The sequence below is a fragment of the Ptychodera flava genome, unplaced genomic scaffold, assembly GCF_041260155.1.
Source record: "Ptychodera flava strain L36383 unplaced genomic scaffold, AS_Pfla_20210202 Scaffold_144__1_contigs__length_111159_pilon, whole genome shotgun sequence".
Classification (NCBI taxonomy): Eukaryota; Metazoa; Hemichordata; class Enteropneusta; family Ptychoderidae; genus Ptychodera; species Ptychodera flava.
The window spans coordinates 23,185-42,051 of record NW_027248326.1 but is presented as its reverse complement, the minus strand read 5'-3'; the positions used below and the strand labels follow the sequence as shown (position 1 = coordinate 42,051).

Here is an 18,867-nt window from a genome sequence, read left to right as displayed (position 1 = left end):
TAGTTGTATATTTCCTCCGGTCCGGAAGTTGAAAAAAAAGCCTAAACGTACCTAAACGTACCTATTTCTTTCGTTTGTGGCCATAAATTATTACAATTAAATTAGAGTCACCATTTAGCCTTCGCAGGGACACATTTTTTCGCTCACAAGTGTAAAATGAACGCGGTGAGATTTAATATTTTCATCGGTTCAAAGGTCAAAGTTGGGAAACATCCGCGGTCTTGCGAACGCGTGTCGGGAAACAGAGATGACAGCTTCAGGACCGGGGGCAAACACTGTCCAACCTGACGAACATAAAAACTTACAATCATGTTCTAAAGACGTGAGTAGTTAGGGGTACCTTTAGGGATTATTTTCAGTGAGTAGGTCGCTTTTCACAGCTTGAATGGTAACTTCTGACGTCGAGCCGGTTTCCCAATGATTGCACTGTCTTCCGGGTCCTACTAATTACTGCCCGTCACTGCCCGTCACTGCCCGTCAGGAAATTAGCCTTCCAATTACTGTAATCAGTCGATATTTCAATACCAAAGACCACTACTCTTTGTAAAAACGAACGAAATAATATTCCAAGATCCGAAAAATGTTGATTTTCGAACGAGTAGCAACGCTAATCGTGTGATCGTACATGCATCACCATGGCATTGGCCATACATACTGCCCGTCGACGTCCGACCACTGCCCGTCACTGCCGTCGGGAAATTTACCTTTCAACGACTGTAATCAGTTGATATCTCATATCAAAAACATTACTTACTATACAACCAAACAAAATTGTCGTCCCAGACCCCAACAACGTTGATTTGCGAACGAGTGGCAACGCTGATCGTAATCGATGTCCGAACACTGCCTATCATCACTGCCCGTCGAGTAGAGAACTTAGCGCTCCAATATTCACGTTAGTTCTGAGACAGGACTCAGGCATTTGGAGTAAAACAGACTCTTATTTTGTAGCTTCCTATTATATAAGAGGTCTTTGGTATTGATATATCGACAGATTACAGTAATTGGAAGGCTAATTTCCTGACGGGCAGTGACGGGCAGTGACGGGCAGTGACGGGCATAATTAGTAGGACCGCTGTCTTCCCTTTCGAATTACGCACTGTGATGACTTCGGCCGTTATGAGAGGGTGGATTCTAATGGGTGCTACGCGGTGTACTAGAGCTGGATGGAGTAGAAATGTTATAGTACGTGTAAACGTTTTTGAGTTCAGGGATAGCCACCGTCAATCTCGAAAACCGTCACTACCGATCCAGCGATACAGTTCCTACCCATACGGACAGAGAAATATGACAAAAGATGTAGGTGCCCCATAATAAGATTAAAAGGACAAAGTCGGTCATTTTTCATGAATTTTGTTTGATGTAAGATACTACTTATATTGTTTGACATATTAAAAGGTACTGAATAAATTGGTGACCATGCACATATTCGACCCCGGTTTTAGACCGCAAACCATCGCAAGAATGAATTAATGGTCATGACCAATAATTCATTTTCACGGTGGTTTCATGTATCATGTCTAAAACCTGGGTCGAATATGTGCATGGTCACCCATTCATTCAATATCTTTCAACATGTCAAACGATACAGGTAATATCTCGTATCAAACAAAACTCATGAAAAATGGCCGACTTTGTCCCTTTAAACTAACTTTGAACCAACTCTAGAGGTATTTCTGTGGCCCATTTCTACCTCAATGACAGTGTATTGTCTAAAATTCATGTGATTAAAATTCTTGAAGTAAGCTCGCACGAATTCTTATCTATTGTATAGAAAGAGTTTATATAAATCTCGTGAATTGAAAACCATAGAAAACATAATGTCTTATGATCAATAATGGTAACTTTGACCATAGTCAATCGCCCTGTATTTTATGTTGAGTATAATTTATGTGTGTAACAGTGCTGCATGTCAAGAGGATGGGAAGAGCATCCGCCAAAATTAGTGGAGATTGAGAATATAAAGGCAGAGAATATTCGTAGACTCATTTTAGTCAAACTTCAGAATATTTGTAGAGGGAATTAATCAAACTTCAAAATATTTGTCAAGTGAATTTAGTCAATGCAAACTTCAGAATATTTGTAGAGTGAATTTAGTCAAACTTCAGAATATTTGTAGAGTGAATTTAGTCAAACTTCAGAATATTTGTAGAGTGAATTTAGTCAAACTTCAGAATATTTGTAGAGGGAATTTAGTCAAACTTCAGAATATTTGTAGAGTTAATTTAGTCAAACTTCAGAATATTTGTAGAGTGCATTTTCTTCAAACTTCAGAATATTTGTCAAGTGAATTTAGTCAAACTTCAGAATATTTGTGAAATGAATTTAGTCAAACTTCAGAATTAGAGTGTATTTAGTTAAACTTCAGAATTAGAGTGTATTTAGTCAAACTTCAGAATATTTGTAGAGTGCATTTAATGAAACTTATACATCAAACGAACCCATTAAAACTCCCATACCGTGATTGCAGGAAGCAATTATTGTCTCAATTCAATTATATAGAGGGACTGTTGACATGTAACTTTGGTTCCAAAATCATAACTGGCATTCTACAACCTGAGGTGCATAAAACACTCTGTACTCAAAATTCTATTGTTGGTATTGTCTCACCACAGGAGTTGATACAGCAAATACAGAGACTAGAGGAAGAGCTTGCATCATACAGAACAAAAACAGAAAACAAGACACCAAACCCTGACAGCCTTTCTCCAAAACGAAAGAAAAGGAAACAGAGAGTCTTTGATTTTACAAAGTAAGTTTTACGTTTTTCAGTTTACTGTGCACTTTGGATTCCAAAAATTCATGTAAAGTGCTAAAGACAGTTTTGCCGATAAGACCATTGTGCTATTTTCATTCATCCCTCCCTTGCTTGCAGATACAACACAAGACACATAGCATTGAAATTTTTGTATCTGGGATGGGATTACCAGGGATTTGCTTCTCAAGAGAATACAGACAAGACAATAGAAGTAAGTTTACATTTTCGAGAAGACTTTTTGGGATGCAGCCAGTTTATTTTTCCCAGCACACCACACTCCATGTACACTTGCCATGTTGTCACATGGTTAGCTATGGTATAATTGCAAAGTTAGAGTCAGAATATTTAAAAAATTATGAAAGTATAATTCTGGTTTTGCCATCATCAAACCAGGTCCAATGTTTCATGAATTCTTGAGAAACGACTTCCATGCAAGGTTGTGTAATAAGAACTAATGTTTCAGTTGTACATACCATGCAATAAGTAAACCAGTTTTAGTTTCAAACATTTTTGAATGTAAAATGATGTATGATTTGCAAGATTAAAAGAGCCCATAACACAGTAAATATGTCTGTAATTTTAACTGACAGGCATGTATGTTTGAAGCTTTACTGAAGACACGTCTCATTGAGGATCGTCAGTCGGCCAACTATTCCAGATGTGGTAGAACAGACAAAGGTGTGAGTGCATTTGGTCAGGTGATATCCCTGGATGTCAGAACAAATCTACTGGAAGGAGTTGGTGTCAAAGTCAGGCCAGATGGCACTGCAGCAGACAGACCAGGTAAGTTACACACAATTGGCTGTTTTTGTATCAGTAGGAAGTTTCAAGGAAAGTAATGGATATGCATATATGTGTGTATACAGATATGCGTGCATTTTTTTCCAAATCATTTTAATGCCTATAACTACGGTCCATGTATCTTATCATAAACCATGAGATTTTCCATACCAGTTTATTTCAACTTTATTACTTTATTTTCAATTTGTATCGATATACTGCAAGTTATGATATGTACATCAAAATCACCTCAACATAGAAGATCCAACCATATCATATGTATTGACAAAGTTCTCGTCTTGCTCTGTGGGTAGTAAATGTTGTACCAAAATTCAAAAAATTACATCTGAAGTCTCCAGTAGTGCTTTGTGAAAAGATGTAGGTTAACCGGGAATTTGAATTTACCATGGTATAAACAAAACCATGTGCACAAACGGAAATAGAAATTTGGGTATTCTCTATACTCGTTTGTGCACCTGGGTTTGTTTGTACTGGCGTCCTTTTTATTCTGGAGTAGAACCATTAAGGAGAGATATTTTGATACTACTTTGTCCCCCTCTCTCTCTGTCTGTCTCTCTCTCTGTCTGTCTCTCTCTCTCTCTCTCTCTCTCTCTCTCTCTCTCATATATTGATTAGGTGACAAAACAACTGAACTAAATTATGTGAAGATGTTAAACAGTGTCCTGCCGGAGGAGATCAGGATTCTTGCATGGACACCTGTTGATCATGAATTTAATGCAAGGTAATAAAACACACTTTTTCTACTTTTTGGCAGTCACATATACTTTACAGAAATATTTAAATTATTTATGTGAAAATCTTACCACATCACACAAATACTTCCAGAAGTTATTCAACCAGTCATCAGCACCAACATTTCTGTGGCAATATTTATCAGGAAAGATATCCAACTCAAGTTTTGTAGATTTAACCTAAATGAAATTAAAATTTGGAGCGCAAAAACAATATTACACAGTAATGAGAAATCAGACGGTGCAAAGTTAATCTGTTCTACAGTGGCCAATCAGCTTTTTGGTATTTTCCACAAGTTTATGTTTTTGTACAAGAAAAAATATGTTTCTGTATCCGGACCAGTGGTTTGAAAATTGTGAGTGATAGATCAAGTCACCCAGGTAGACCTTAGTTTTGCATTCTGTACAAATTAGGCTTGACTCTTTGATGTCTTAATTATTCATAAGCTGTACACTTTCCTACTATCAAACACTTTCATATTTCATATCTTTCTTTCTTGCAGGTATAGTGCTGCCAGTAGAACGTACAAGTATTTCTTTCCTGAAGCAGATTTAGATGTTGAGGTAATTACCGGTACTTCACTTGTTATTCCTCAGAGATGTAGAGATGTAGTGAAAAGCAATGCATCATATCCTTTATTTTTTTTTGATGATGATTTATTTACCCTTTATCAATGTAGATATACATAACTGTTTTTTCAATATAATTCATATATAAGTTACAGGGTAAATAGGAAATGGAAAAATAGCAAAACTGCTAGTCAAAGTCCATTTCCTCAATGAATACAATTATGATTAATCTAATAAACATATATTTGAGGGCGATAGTACATCAATTCTTGTGCAACATGAAATAATTCTCCGTCATGTCTATGGACGCATCTTTTTTATGTGTTTGTCAACATTATTTTGAGGGATTGTCGGAAGGAGCTAAGAGATGGTTTTGATCTAATATCATGTGGTAGGGTGTTCCATAAAATACTTCCTGTGTAAGATATTGCATGTTTGCCCATAGTTGTAGCCCAGAAAGAAAATCTGGTGTTAAACAGAAATCCAACTGCAAAAAAAAAATGTTTTGACAATACTTCATATGACAGTGCCAGCAAGACAGAAATTGTGTAGATTTTCATTATCATTGAATGTCTCAGTTGCTTCACTCTGTTACATTTCTGTGCTGATTGTCTGTTTGTTTGTAATTTGTTTCAGGCAATGAAAACAGGGTTGCAAAAGCTTGTTGGTTTGCATGATTACAGAAATTTTTGCAAGGTAAGTCTGGAAACAAACCAGGTCTTCAAGCATTTATGCAAAGTGATTTGTTTTCAAGTAAGTTTTATTGTAATCAAAACTTTCTAATTCCGTTGCATGAAGGGAAATAATACTGGTGTCATTGTTATATCCAATTAGTTTGCACCAATCCTTTTTTGTGTTTATTTGTTTACTTTTCATTTCAGATGGATGTGGCCAATGGCGTCATAAATTTTGTCAGAAGAATCATGTCAGCTGATATCAAGGATCTAGACACAAGGTAATCTTACCAACAACTTCTTCAAACATATTTATTGACAAACAAAGTTTTCTAACCAATATTAGAAAATCAATGCTGTAAAGATGTTCTTTGAAAGAAATACTACTGTATCTTCAGTTCCATCACAAAATTGTTTATTTTTGGGTAAGAAGTGTGTAACCTTTGACATCATTTTTGATGTGAATAAACAGAGAAGTTCATATACAATGTATAGATTTGTATTTAAAGTATGGAACTGCTGTGTTCCACACAATTTATTTCAGTAATGAAAAGAAGATTTTGAAGAGTTACACAAAAACTCATTCTTGAAGTCCTGAGCAATTTTCCTTGTTAGAAAATGACGTGTTTAAGGCGGAGCCTCCCTTTAAAAGGGGGGGGCCAACCTATGGCGGCGTTCATTGTGTAAGTGGACACCAAGCAGGTAACATGAGGGCACACGCTCCAGAAAATGCCACTTTTTAGTTTTTTCCGACCGCAAAATGCTGACAGACTGCCAAGCGGTCAGCACGAAGCTGCTGCCGATCGAACTCAGTGGTTATATTCAAATTCTAACGTGACTGGAAGACGTTTTTTAAGGAAATTCGAGTGTGGTGCTGGGGAATAAATGACCGTTGGCAATTTGAACCGACCGTCAATCAAATGATTATATAAGCTCTGTTTGCAGGATTAGCAAAAGGTGACAAAAGACTGACATCAGTTTGTGTAATTAAGGTAAAGGGCGACGAATTCGGACGCGCACACGCTTTAGAACGTTTCTGCGCAGATTTAACTCCAGCCTGTCGCAAATGGGTTACTTTGTGGCGCATGTATTTAACATCACCTGTCATTGTTGAAATTGCGCTTTTACCAATTTTTTGACCCAGTCTCTTAGAAATACATGTGACCTATAACCTTTTCATATTTTGACCCCCTAGGAAGCTGGTTTTTATTCAACATGAGCGAAAAATTCACATTTCTCTCCCATTTACATGGCGCATATTACCCATTCACCTGGAGATATTGTAAAAAGTAGCGTGGTGACACCCTTTATTAAAAGTGTAAACTAAATGGTATTATGTCAGGGTTTTATTCGCCAAGTTTGGTCAAAATGACACCATTCAAAGCGACAGGAAGAAAGTTCGAAAATTATGTAGTGATATAATTTCGATATCGTCATTTTGAAATCGATACTTATGTAGAAATTTCTTTACAAACATCATGAAAACTATACATTCGATAGATATGGATCTTAAGTCTTGGTATTTATTAAAATTAACTCATTTGCTAAGCTTTTTATAATTGCTTTCTTTAGTTTAAGTGAATTATATCATTTTTATTTATTTCTAACGACGCCATTTTAACGTCCGTTTCCATGGAAACGAGCGTGGTGACCCCCATTTTTTATTTTATTTTTGCACTTGCACAACTTCAAAGAATATTTGTGCAAAGTTTCAAGAAAATGACACCACAACTTAATTTTGACGTAATTCGTAGTACTTCACCTTAATGTTATAGAAATCAAACATCGTACTGGCCAAGTGTTTGACTGGGAGGAGAACTCCACTAATGCGAGAACCAGGGATTGAAAAGTGCGGCTTTAAGGTAGAATGCGCCTCGGGGACAGATTTTCAGACCCTCAAACTTTAAAGTGTGAGTCCTGCCACATTTTTAGACTTTTTCGTTTGACTTGGGGCGTATACTCTAGTTCTGGTTGTCAATGAAATTGGTATTAATAAAACAAACATTTACACACACACTGAAGCTTATTTGAGCGGTTTTTAGACGGTTGTATTATGTTATTTCGACGAAAACACGGGAAAAGTTGCACTTTTCGATTTCAATCATGGCGACATTTTCCGGAAATTGCCGAGCTCGCCCCGTTTTGGCGTAAGTAGCTGTGACGTCACTAATAGAACGGGTGGTGGTGACTTCGTGCATTGACTATGGAGATAGTGATAATTTCATGAGTGAAAGCAGTGCAACTGAGAATGTCATCGTCACAGAAGATATGACAAAGCTGTTCAGAATTTACAGGCCTGCAAATTTTAACAGTCGGAACCTTAACTTAAACGAGAACAAGAGCGGAACTCTTGTTGACCATCGCGTCAGTGACAAGCCCACCGTGACCACAGTCAAACACACCAGTGCACTACCGTACACACAACCGCAAGCTACCAAAATATAAAAAAGTCTGGAGTTGCCATCCCACCTTATTATTACTTCTCAACACAAATTGCCTCGTTCAAAATCTGTATATAAAAATTTGAATTACGCCATGACGCTTGTAGATAAATGTAGTAGAGATCAAGTTGAAAATTGTCCACCGTTCATAACACACATCTTTCCTATCAACAGCTGGAAGTGGAACAGGTCGAGGGTCATGTTAGCATAAACACCAAAGGTAGTATTCTCGCCGCAAAATCTTCAGTTTGGCGTTATAAAACCTCACATGAACATTGGCACTTTTAAAAATATGTGACCGTAAAGACATGTCTAGCCAAATTCTCGGGAAGAGATAAATTAAAATTGACATGATGTAAATATCGGGCACACTGGCACTCGAGGCCGGGCGGCTAGCTGGCCATTTCTGTGACGGAGTGATCAGCTACGCTTCCGCAGGTTTTTTTCTTGATTATGACATGCCCCATGCAACCAAACGTAAAATCACTGTTTGGGTCTTGAAGTTAGCCTACGTCACTGTCTTGCATTGCGTATCGTCCCCCTTGTCCAGATAAAACGCAAGTAAAAGTTACGGCTGGGCGTGTACCCCTAGCCCAATTCGTTCGACTTTTTTCGGCTTTTCGAAGTTGAGCCGACGACTTATCTTAATACGGGCAAACAGTCTTTCACACCTTCGCAATCTCATGTCCGTATGAGGCAAGGGCTTCCTTTGCTCAGAACGTACAACCAGCTCGCAACGCACGAGAGAACATTGTAAGCATGGTCTTTCAGGAAATCACCAACGGTCACATGTCGCCTACGGCAGATCGCCTCGCCGATCGAGTAAATTAAAATGACAGAAATTAAAATGACTTGTAAGGCTATGTGATTATGTGTACTATGCTTTCGTGCCAAATATACGAAATAAACATTACAAGAAGGATGACAGTCGATGTCTCATTGTCATTCATCGGGAAACATCTGTGCGGCAGGAAGCTTCCCGTCTCTACACAATCGTGAACGGTGAAGACGGCGATTCAAAATGGCGACCCGACAATGCGGCGACAACAAGCTTTCTTTGTTTTTCTTCATCAAAACATGTACAAAACTTTTTTCAGGGTTCATTTGCTCTGAAAATGCACGGGAACATGGGTCGATTGCACCATTTGTCTCGTGCTCCAAGGAAATGATAGTTCTGTCAAAGGTCGACGTCCAACACAGCTACACTCAGAGTGATAGTTTTCGAAAGGGTATGTGAATTTCGCCCAAAGCCGTTTTCATAAATGACGAGCACTACGAATTCTTATTACCATACCATTTGAACCTTTTTGTATTTATCCTCAAACTGTTAACGCAACAGAAGAGGTATTTAGGGGGTCAAGTTGCAAATTTTTGACCCCGTGTTGAGTGCGTAGTAATCGGACGTCATATTTGGAAAGTGATTAGCGGCAAAATTTTGATAATTTGAAACTTCAAAACCCCAATTTTCATTTTCGATGTGTTAAAAAACTGAATGTAAATATTTCCTGATAATTAGTTACGTTTAGTAGACTACATAACCATACTTCGACGTGTTTGGCGTTTACCTACCGGACATATGTTGCTTTCGGCACCTTTTATCGTATGGTCTAGCTAACTTCGCCAAATTGTATAGCCCAAAATAGCTTTTACTAAACAAACTATCCAAAACAGGACAGCAGCATCACTTGACTTAATATGAGGTCATACAACTTGTAAAACGCTATCATTACGGAGCGAAGTGAGTCGGACGAACAGCATGTGATTGAATGTCCGAAACTGAGGTCGTCGGGAAAACTGTCACAGTGCACCGAGAGTATACTGTATAGTACTGCAGCTACAATATGCAATGCATTGAATCGAAAGACTCAGGCGCGGGATTGCTCTACTTTTATAAAACAAATCCAACCGTGAAAAGCTTAAACTAAGACTGATACTGTCTACTTCATACAAAGAAATGAAACGTAGCCTCATCGTACTTTCAATTCTGTCCCGAGCATTCTTATTGCTTTGTCCGCTCACGCTTTGTTCTTCAGAGTCAGAATCTGACTCTGATTTGGAACCACTCGTCCCGGATGCCTGGGGTTGCCTATGCGCCTTCAAGCTAATTCCCCTCGAAATCACTTTCTGAATTCTGGTCAAAACTGTCCCCGCTGGAAGCAACTTGATATTATGCAGCTGGACCGCCGGTGTGGCTTCCTTGCCAGTGTTTACTGGGCGTCTGTGAGCACTGTTTATATAGCTGACTTTATTTGTGGTCTAATTTATGCAAGAACCGCTAAATACACTTTAGTGACAATAGCGTGCCACAAATGACGTCAATTGTACATGTTGGTCAATATGCAAATACCGCTGCCTGGCTCGGGTGCGAAGAGGCCCCCTGATAACCAGGCATGAAAAAGGAGTCAAATTTCGCCCTTCTCGCACGTCTTTCAGAACTGACACAATATGCAATCCATAGACAGGTCCCCTAGCTGAGTTTTTGAAGGGAAAAAATAAAAACTTTGGAAATCATGTCATAGGCCCTTTAAAGTGTCAGCGATATAAAGCACAACGTTTATTGTTTCATGACTGCGAAATTCTCAAAGAAGCTAAAATATTTTAGGGGAGACTTAGTCGAGCAGAAGGGAACAGATGACGACAACGCGACTGCTTTGTCAACAGTATAAACTTCGCTACACGTTGTGTCACTTTTACTGGCAGCGCCGAGCTGTATTATACACAACCTATCGTTCAGTCTCGCAAAGAGTCAGTCAATCAATACGTAAATTTTTTAGGAATATAAAATTAGATATCTCCTAACGTTACTAATTATAGAGTCACACATGCATGAGATCTAGTACTTGTATTCATTTATTTATTTACAATCACTTTCGTAAAGCAGCTGAATCGGCGATCAGTCTTGGGGGATGTAAACACGGCCATACTTCTCCGCGGCCCCCGCATCCTTGACATGTTTTGGGCAACCTGTCGCAGTCTTGCTGCTGTTCTCGCTCTTGTCCACAGTTGATGATGATACACGCGAACGCTTTCTGGTGACAATGGTCGTACTGGTACGGCATTGCGATTACATAATCGATGTAGTAACTCCAGGAATTAAAGTCTATCTTACCATACATCTGGCTTCTGAACCGTGTTTATTCGACGCGAAGTAACGGCACTCGAAAATGTGCACCGCAGAAAACGCTTGTCTGAATGCCTCTTTTCTGACCCTTTCTTGTAATTTTGGCAAATGCGGCTAATACGGCATCCTACAATGCAATAAACTGACAATGGCTGCGGTTACTTCAGCCACCAAAGGCGTAACTTCTCACCATGTTGAAGCCACAGCGGTAAGCATTCGCTATGGCCGAGGTGAACACACTCACTCGTACGTTCCATTAGTTACGTCATTTCCGGTGGCAATGCCCGCGAATTCCGAAACGACCCGAATGGCAGCTAACTTCAAAGTCGCACAACATATTGCATTTTTATAATATTTAACCGCGTCGTTTCATTGGGGTGATGCATTTATTTGATAAAGTAGGGATGGCAAAATCATATAGCATGGCTCATTTTAAGCAAAATTAACTTTGAATTTATGCGGGACATACACTTTAACATTATTCTTTAGGCCTACAACTTGTGGTGGCTCATTTTGAAACTTATGGAGTAAATAAAATGTTCACCAGATTAGTATTGTGGAAATTGTGAATTTCATTTTCCCCATACAGAAAACTCAGGGATAGCTGTCATTTTGAATTTCAAATATCGGTAAATGTTAGGTACTTTGTTTTTGGGTACTTTGTTTCTGTGGTACCAACATTTGCACTGTGACCCTGATTTTTTTCTTGATTTTGGAAGAGAATGGTTGAAAGTTTTCTGAAGAAAGTTTTAGCAAAAGTTTAAGTCTTTCACAAACAGCCTTAACATTTCATCACAACACAGGTGATGTGTTTGCTTAGTGTGTGTTCAGAAGATTAAATTCATGATGGATTTGTATCTTGCAGAGGTGATGGTTACAGAATGTATGAACTGACAATCCAGGGAATGTCATTTCTGTATCATCAAATCAGATGTATTGTCGCTGTGCTGTTTCTCATCGGACAACACAAAGAAAAACCAGAGGTAATTTATCTGTGATATTGATAACCACAACCGAGCACATCACAGATCATGAGGTCATCTGTCATGTATACTACCATGAACCAGCCAGCAAAAAAGAAGGCCATCTCTCATAGTATATTCTATCATGTGACATGTACAGTGTATTAAAGCTAGGATGTCTCCATGTGTTGGAATGACCCGTTTGATTCCTTGGAACAATAGACGATTTGTCCCTGTTCAATCTGCTAGGGGGTTTACTGTCCAATGTTATTGTTGACAGCTGAATTTAGTCCAGACTGGGATACATTTTTCAACAGTAACATTGCATATTCCACACAATGCATAATGTGGGAAGGGCCAACACTTTTAATTTCAACATTCTCTGAAGTGAGGAATAAGAGAAAATGCCATGGTTTTCTAGAATAGAAATTATGAAAATTTTTCCCAAAAGTTACTCATACTGTCCTTTTAATGTTTCAGAATTGTATTTTCTGAAATAGGTCTTTTGTTCTTCTTTCAGATAATAGATGAATTGCTTGACGTTGACAAACATCCTTGTAAACCTCAGTACTCCATGGCCTCAGAACTCCCACTTGTTCTCTATGACACCCATTTTGAAGGCATAACCTGGATATATGATCATGGTAAGACTGCCCTCTGTGACCAAAGAAGTAATAGCTTTTGTTAGCTCCGCTGTCAGCGACGCGGAGCTTATCAAATAGGTTGATTTTCCGTCGTCGTCCGTCGTCGTCCGTCGTCGTCGTCGTGTCGTCGTCCGTCGTCCGTCGTCGTCCGTCAACAATGCCTTCTCCTCTGAAACCGCAAGTCCAATTGCTTTGAAATTTTATATGCAGTTCACTTAAGGTAACCTCACTTCAGATTGTTCAAATCGTGGTGAAATTTGCATATTTGTATTTTTGGGCATTTTTTGGTGTTTTTGGTAAAAAGATCTTCTTCTCTGAAACCGCTTGTCCGATTGCTTTGAAATTTGATATGCAGTTTGCTTAGGGTGCCTTCAGTCAGATTTGTTCAAATCGTAGTGAAATTTGCATATTTGTATTTTTTAGGCAATTTTTGTCATTTCTGGTAAAAAAATCTTTAAAAATCTTCTTCTTCAAAACTGCCAGTCAGATAGCTTTGATATTTGGTACATAGGTCCCTAGGGATGATCTATTTCAGATTTGTTCAAATTGTGCAGAAATATGCAAATTTGCATTTTTAAGGCAATTTTTGCCATTTTTGGTCAAAAAATGTATTTCTCAAAAAGTACTGGTCTGATAGTTTTGAAATTTGGTATACAGGTTTCTATCGATGAACTAAGTAATATGTATTGAATTTCTGATGAAATCTGTAATTTTGTATTTTTGGGGCAATTTTTGCCATTTTTGGTCAAAAAATGTGTATTTCCAAAACTACTCATCCGATAGCTTTGAATTTTGGTATACAGGTTCCTACAGATTAACTAAATGATAGTTATTGAAATTATGATGAAATCTACAATTTTGTATTTTTGGGGCAATTTTTACCAGTTTTGGTCAAAAAATGTGTATTTCCAAAACTACTCATCCGATAGCTTTGAAATTTGGTGTACAGGTTCCTACAGATGAACTAAATGATAATTATTGAAATTATGATGAAATCTGCAATTTTGTAATTTTGGGGCAATTTTTGCCATTTTTGGTCAAAACATGTGTTTCTCAAAAAGTACTGGTCTGATAGCTTTGAAATTTGGTATACAGGTTTCTACAGATGAGCTAAGTAATAAATATTAAATTTCTGATGAAATCTGTAATTTTGTATTTTTGGGGCAATTTTTGCCATTTTTGGTCAAAAAATGTGTACATTCAAAACTACTCATCTGATAGCTTTGAAATTTGGTATACAGGTTTCCATAGATGAACTAAATGATATTTATTGAAATAATGATGAAATCTGCAATTTTGAATTTTTGGGGCAATTTTTCCTATTTTTGGTCAAAAAATGCGTTTCTCAAAAAGTACTTGTCTAACAGCTTTGAAATTTGGTATACAGGTTTCTATAGATGAACTAAATTTGATCTTTTGAAATTATGATGAAATCTGCAATTTTTACTTTTGGAGGCAATTGTTGCCATTTTTGGTCAAAAAATTATTCTCAAAAACTACTCATCAGATAGCTTTGGTTGACATGTTCTTAGGGATGATCCTATGTGATACATTCAAAGTATGATGAAATCTTCAATTGCGTATTTTTGCAGCTTATTTTAGCCACTTTTTTCTGGCCACTGCATCGAGCTATCAAGATTTCCACCCTTCTTCATCAACATGTCTCAAAAATAGTTATTCTCTACATAAACACAGCGAGCTATATCGGCCGCTAGGTCGCTTGTTTTCCATCAACTACTGTTTTCTGCCATAATACATTTTCATGCACGCTGTACAGCAACTTAACATTGTATCATGCACGTTATATTAAATATTTTTCATCAGGTTTTATTTAACCCTTTCACCACCATGGTTGTCCCAAAGCCATTGTTTTCTATGGTACAGTTGGACCTGTATACAGGGAACTGGGGGTGAAAGGGTTAAATTCTTTAGATTCACCAGTTTCTTTGAAATTAACAATCTTTCTCCCACTCTGCAGATGATCAAGAAGTAAACATTAAACATTTACAGAAAAGGTGGACTTCAGAAACTATAAAGTAGGTATCAAAAGATGTATTTATTTATTAATGACATTGTAATGGAATGTCTTTAACGACTGGAAAATCTCTGATTTAATATTAGTCATATATGCAATTGAATTATATGATTGTATGATCTGGCCAACCACAAATGGATTACTTTGTAGTTAAAAAATAACTGTTCAAGCAAGAGAACAGTACACACAGACATGCATGTTGTCTGAGCTTTCACAAACATACTCCATTATGATTTCAAGATTAAGATTTCAAACATTTGAATCAAAAGTGTGCAGAGTAACTTTGATTTTACCGTGATGAAAACTTGTTGTCACACTGACTCCGAATACAAACTGCTATATTAGCAAAATAATTCAAATATAGAACATGCTAAACTACTATTTATTCCCCTTACATTTGACTTCAGAGAAAATATGAAATTTTGTTTGAACTTTAAAGAAAACCAAAATGTCTCTTTCTTTTACAACAATGGAAATCAGGGGCCACTGTGCAAAGTCTTAAATAAAACAAATGACTTCAGATATTTAAATACCAAATTGGACACTGTTACCCATGGTGACTTTAGAGTAAAAAATTAAATCCTCAATATTCTCAAAAAGAATACTGTAAAAACTTCATTAAGGTAGAATATGTGAACCTCAAAGTTTTACAGTTCTCGTTTGATCAACCATTGGGGCTCATTTTGAAGCTCTTTGAGTGAGAAAAATTTTCACCCTTAGTTTTTCAGAATTGTTTCCATGGTGATGGCAGCCATCTTGAATTTCAAATTTCAGGAAATGTCAGGTAATTTGGTGTTCTGTACCAAATTTTGCACTGAAATTTGTAGTTTTGCCGGGTAGTAACAATGTTTTCTCCATATCATCAGGTCTCTCATGGTTGGCAGAATGCTGGATGGTTTAAATTCAGCTCCGTTTGCCCAGAGGACCAATGTTGAAAACCAAACCATCACGACATGGGAGAAGGTTCATCCACCGATTTTACTACAAAATGCAGCACTAACCATGGGATCCAAATCCAGGCAGTATAAGCCTTTGCTCTCCAGACCAGTTTGTGGTAAGTAGACATGAGAGAACCCTACCTCCTGGCGTCTTTCTCTTTGCACAGTTCAGCTCACTGACCCTGGCACCAATTAGCCACAAACATTGGAATGAGGGGGGAATATTATAAAATGCTAATTTCTGCCTATTTCTAGTTTTAGCTTTAGACCCTGGTAGCTGTTAAAGGACCAGCAGGTGTAACTGTTCATTGATATTTTTTACCATTTTTATTTTGTATGTCAATTGCAGTTCTTGTTCCACTCCTCAAAGGATATTAAACACCTACTATTTCACTTGTCAACTCAGTGTCTATACATGTACAGTGGTTTGCATTGTACCGTTGGCAACGTGAGAACTAGACATACTGTGTAAATTGAGGAGTTGCCAACACTGTCAGGTGTAACTATTGTCAGGCAGTAATATCAGCTGATCACAGAGAAATCAACTCTGCGTAAGTTGAAACATTGTCTGGAAGGAGGCCAGACACGCCAAAACAACACCACCACATCTGCAGACATAGCCATAATAATACCACCACATCTGCAGACATAGCCATAATAATACCACCACATCTGCAATTGTCTGGAAGGAGGCCAGACATAGCCATAAAAATACCACCACATCTGCAGACATAGCCATAATACCACCACATCTGCGCAAACGATGTTTACAATGATATGTTCTGGACAATTAGTGGTATGTATGTGGATGTGTTGTGTTGTTATAACTACATGTGACCTCCTTCCAGACGATGTTTCAATCTTCACAAAGTTCGATATTCTTTATTATATCATACCAGTATATTGATGGTGCAAATACAGTGATCTGATTGGTCGAGACACGAAAAGAACAGTGGTATATTATGGATATACCACGGCTGGCATAAGGGCGAGCTCTCAGCTTGAGCAAAACTCCATTTATGACGTTCCACATCAGAATTTCAATATACTGTTATGATATAATAGCAATAAATCACACCCAGCGACGGTTACTCGATTTTGAACAGTTCACTTCATATATGCACTCACTATTTTGCTCATGCATATATGTCATGAACTGGTCAAAATCTCGTGGTATACCATCGCTGGGTGTGCTGTATTGCTTAAATATTGACTGATATTGCTGCTACGAGGATAGTTACACCTGACAGTGTTGGTAACATCTCAATTTAGACAGTATGTTCAGTTCAAGTATTGCCAATGGTTCAATACAAACTACTGTAAAGTACTCTGTTATTGTTTACATCCGAACTTTAGTCCAGACCAGAATTCACATATGAACAACACCAATGCAGCCTACACATGTACAGGCTGATTTGACAAGCTGAACTCTGTGTATCTCCTTGTTTTGTGGAGTAGAACAAGAAACCAAACTTGACATAAAATAAGAAAATAGTGAAAAATTCATCAAAAGTTACAGGTATTAGCCGTTAACTTTGAAAATTGTTCTTACCATTTGCTCAGTGTATCTGCTTGCCAAACCCTGTTTATGATTTTGTTTCCTGATCAACTGATCGTTTTTGGTCCACCTTCCATATCACATTTGAAAAACCCAGTATTTACCTTGTCAACAAAAACTGTATTTGTAACATGCCATGTTATTAAAAAATATAATTTCTGTACAGATGTGAATTTATCAGCAACTGTAACAACAAACATCATGGAGGTAAACACTTCCAAATACTTGAAACAGGTATTTCAAGAAAATTAAATTGATAAAGGGAATAGAAATACTGAAATGTGAAAAGAAAATTATACCAAGACTCTATGGTGACACATGCTCTGTGAAAATAAAATTTTGAAACATTTTGGCATACTACCATAGTGCTGTTCAGTTTTATGACTGGTAGTAAAAATCTTGGACTCCTATACTGTCGTAATTCTGTTGCTATGGTACATAAGTGAATAGTGTCAAATTAACTGATATTTGAATTCATAATGGTTGCTGTGCTCTGTGTTAACTATAAATGGAAAACTGAAATCTTCACATTGCTCAAAAAACATGAGAGTAATAAGTTCAAGGTCATCACAAATTTCAAAATGCATCCGCACAAGGTGCAAACAATTAAAACATTTTAAGGTTTAGGCAAAGATTAGAACATTTTAAGATTTAGGATTGTTAAAAGTGTCTATACAGTGCATTTTGCCTTAACCCTTACACCCATGTGGTTTTGGCCCAATCCCATTGTTTTCCATGGCAAAGATAGACCTCCATACAGGGAAACTTGGGTGAATGGTTAAAAGATGAGTAACCCAACACCATGTTTTCTATGATACAGCTATGGATTTAACTCATATTATTCTTCATCTCTTTTCATTGTCTCTTCAGACAGTCTTGAGGGTCGTATCGAACACTTTTCAAAGAAGAGGAAATTAAATGATCCACAAGAATCATGACCATTTTGTTCAGCTTTTTAAATTTTCATCTCACTGGAATGTACATTTTATAAAAAAAAAAGAATACTGAATAAAGACTATCCCCCAAGAGTGGCAGTATGTATTAAATCATGGATAAATATAATCTGTTTAAAATCTGATGTGGAGTTGGGTCAGTCTTTTTCATAATCTTGTTTTGGTCTTTTCTTTCCTGTCCTCCTCTCTCTAGATTAAGTGGAAGATTGATATATCTCCACCGTGAATTTTAATAAGATTGGCATTAATATCTATTGTTTTTATTTGTCTGAAGCAACTCACATACATTGTATTGTACTATCATGAAATGGCGACCATTTCAGTCTATACACAAGTTACTTTTATTCTTAAACAGTAGACATTTGCTTTAAATAGTCAGTTTGAACAGTAAAGAGCTAACTGAAATTTATATTGAACACACACAATTCAGCCACTACTGTGATACATAGGCTAGCTATTTATGTGTGTATGAAATGATTTTGATGCATCCCTGGATTATGTAGCACCGTTACGTAGGGCTTCGTCAACATCTCCATGTACCAATGCTATCATATTACGCCTTCCTTGTCTCTCTCTGTCACAGTATGTTTGTCTGTATATATCGAGTGATGCAAATAGGTGCACAAATGTTTGTTTGCATTTAACTCAAAACTAAACATCTCTGCTTGTCACAAAAAATAT

The 18,867-nt window shown here is 37.3% G+C and overlaps 1 protein-coding gene across 2 annotated transcripts; it reads left to right on the top strand.

Annotated features, from left to right (window-relative positions):
- Positions 1 to 211: 211 nt before the first annotated feature.
- On the top strand, positions 212 to 18,279 carry LOC139126873 (tRNA pseudouridine(38/39) synthase-like). 2 transcript variants are annotated; one of them, XM_070692796.1, is made up of 13 exons: positions 212 to 322; positions 2,616 to 2,752; positions 2,876 to 2,969; positions 3,349 to 3,541; positions 4,175 to 4,280; positions 4,794 to 4,854; positions 5,497 to 5,556; positions 5,742 to 5,815; positions 11,962 to 12,079; positions 12,579 to 12,702; positions 14,681 to 14,738; positions 15,604 to 15,791; positions 18,104 to 18,279. In XM_070692796.1, exons 1-13 carry the CDS (start codon positions 248 to 250, stop codon positions 18,169 to 18,171), a joined length of 1,356 nt encoding a protein of 451 aa, XP_070548897.1. In that variant the 5' UTR covers positions 212 to 247; the 3' UTR covers positions 18,172 to 18,279. The 2 variants fall into 2 exon arrangements, with proteins under 2 accessions (XP_070548897.1, XP_070548896.1); XM_070692795.1 differs by lacking the exon at positions 212 to 322 and adding an exon at positions 1,273 to 1,299.
- Positions 18,280 to 18,867: the final 588 nt, after the last annotated feature.

Coding starts and splice junctions, on each gene's coding strand:
- LOC139126873 (XM_070692796.1), top strand. CDS start 248: ATGACAGCTTCAGGACCGGGGGCAAACACTGTCCAACCTGACGAACAT. Junction 2,970..3,348: donor ATACAGACAAGACAATAGAA/GTAAGTTTACAT, acceptor TTTAACTGACAG/GCATGTATGTTTGAAGCTTT. Junction 4,855..5,496: donor AAGCAGATTTAGATGTTGAG/GTAATTACCGGT, acceptor AATTTGTTTCAG/GCAATGAAAACAGGGTTGCA.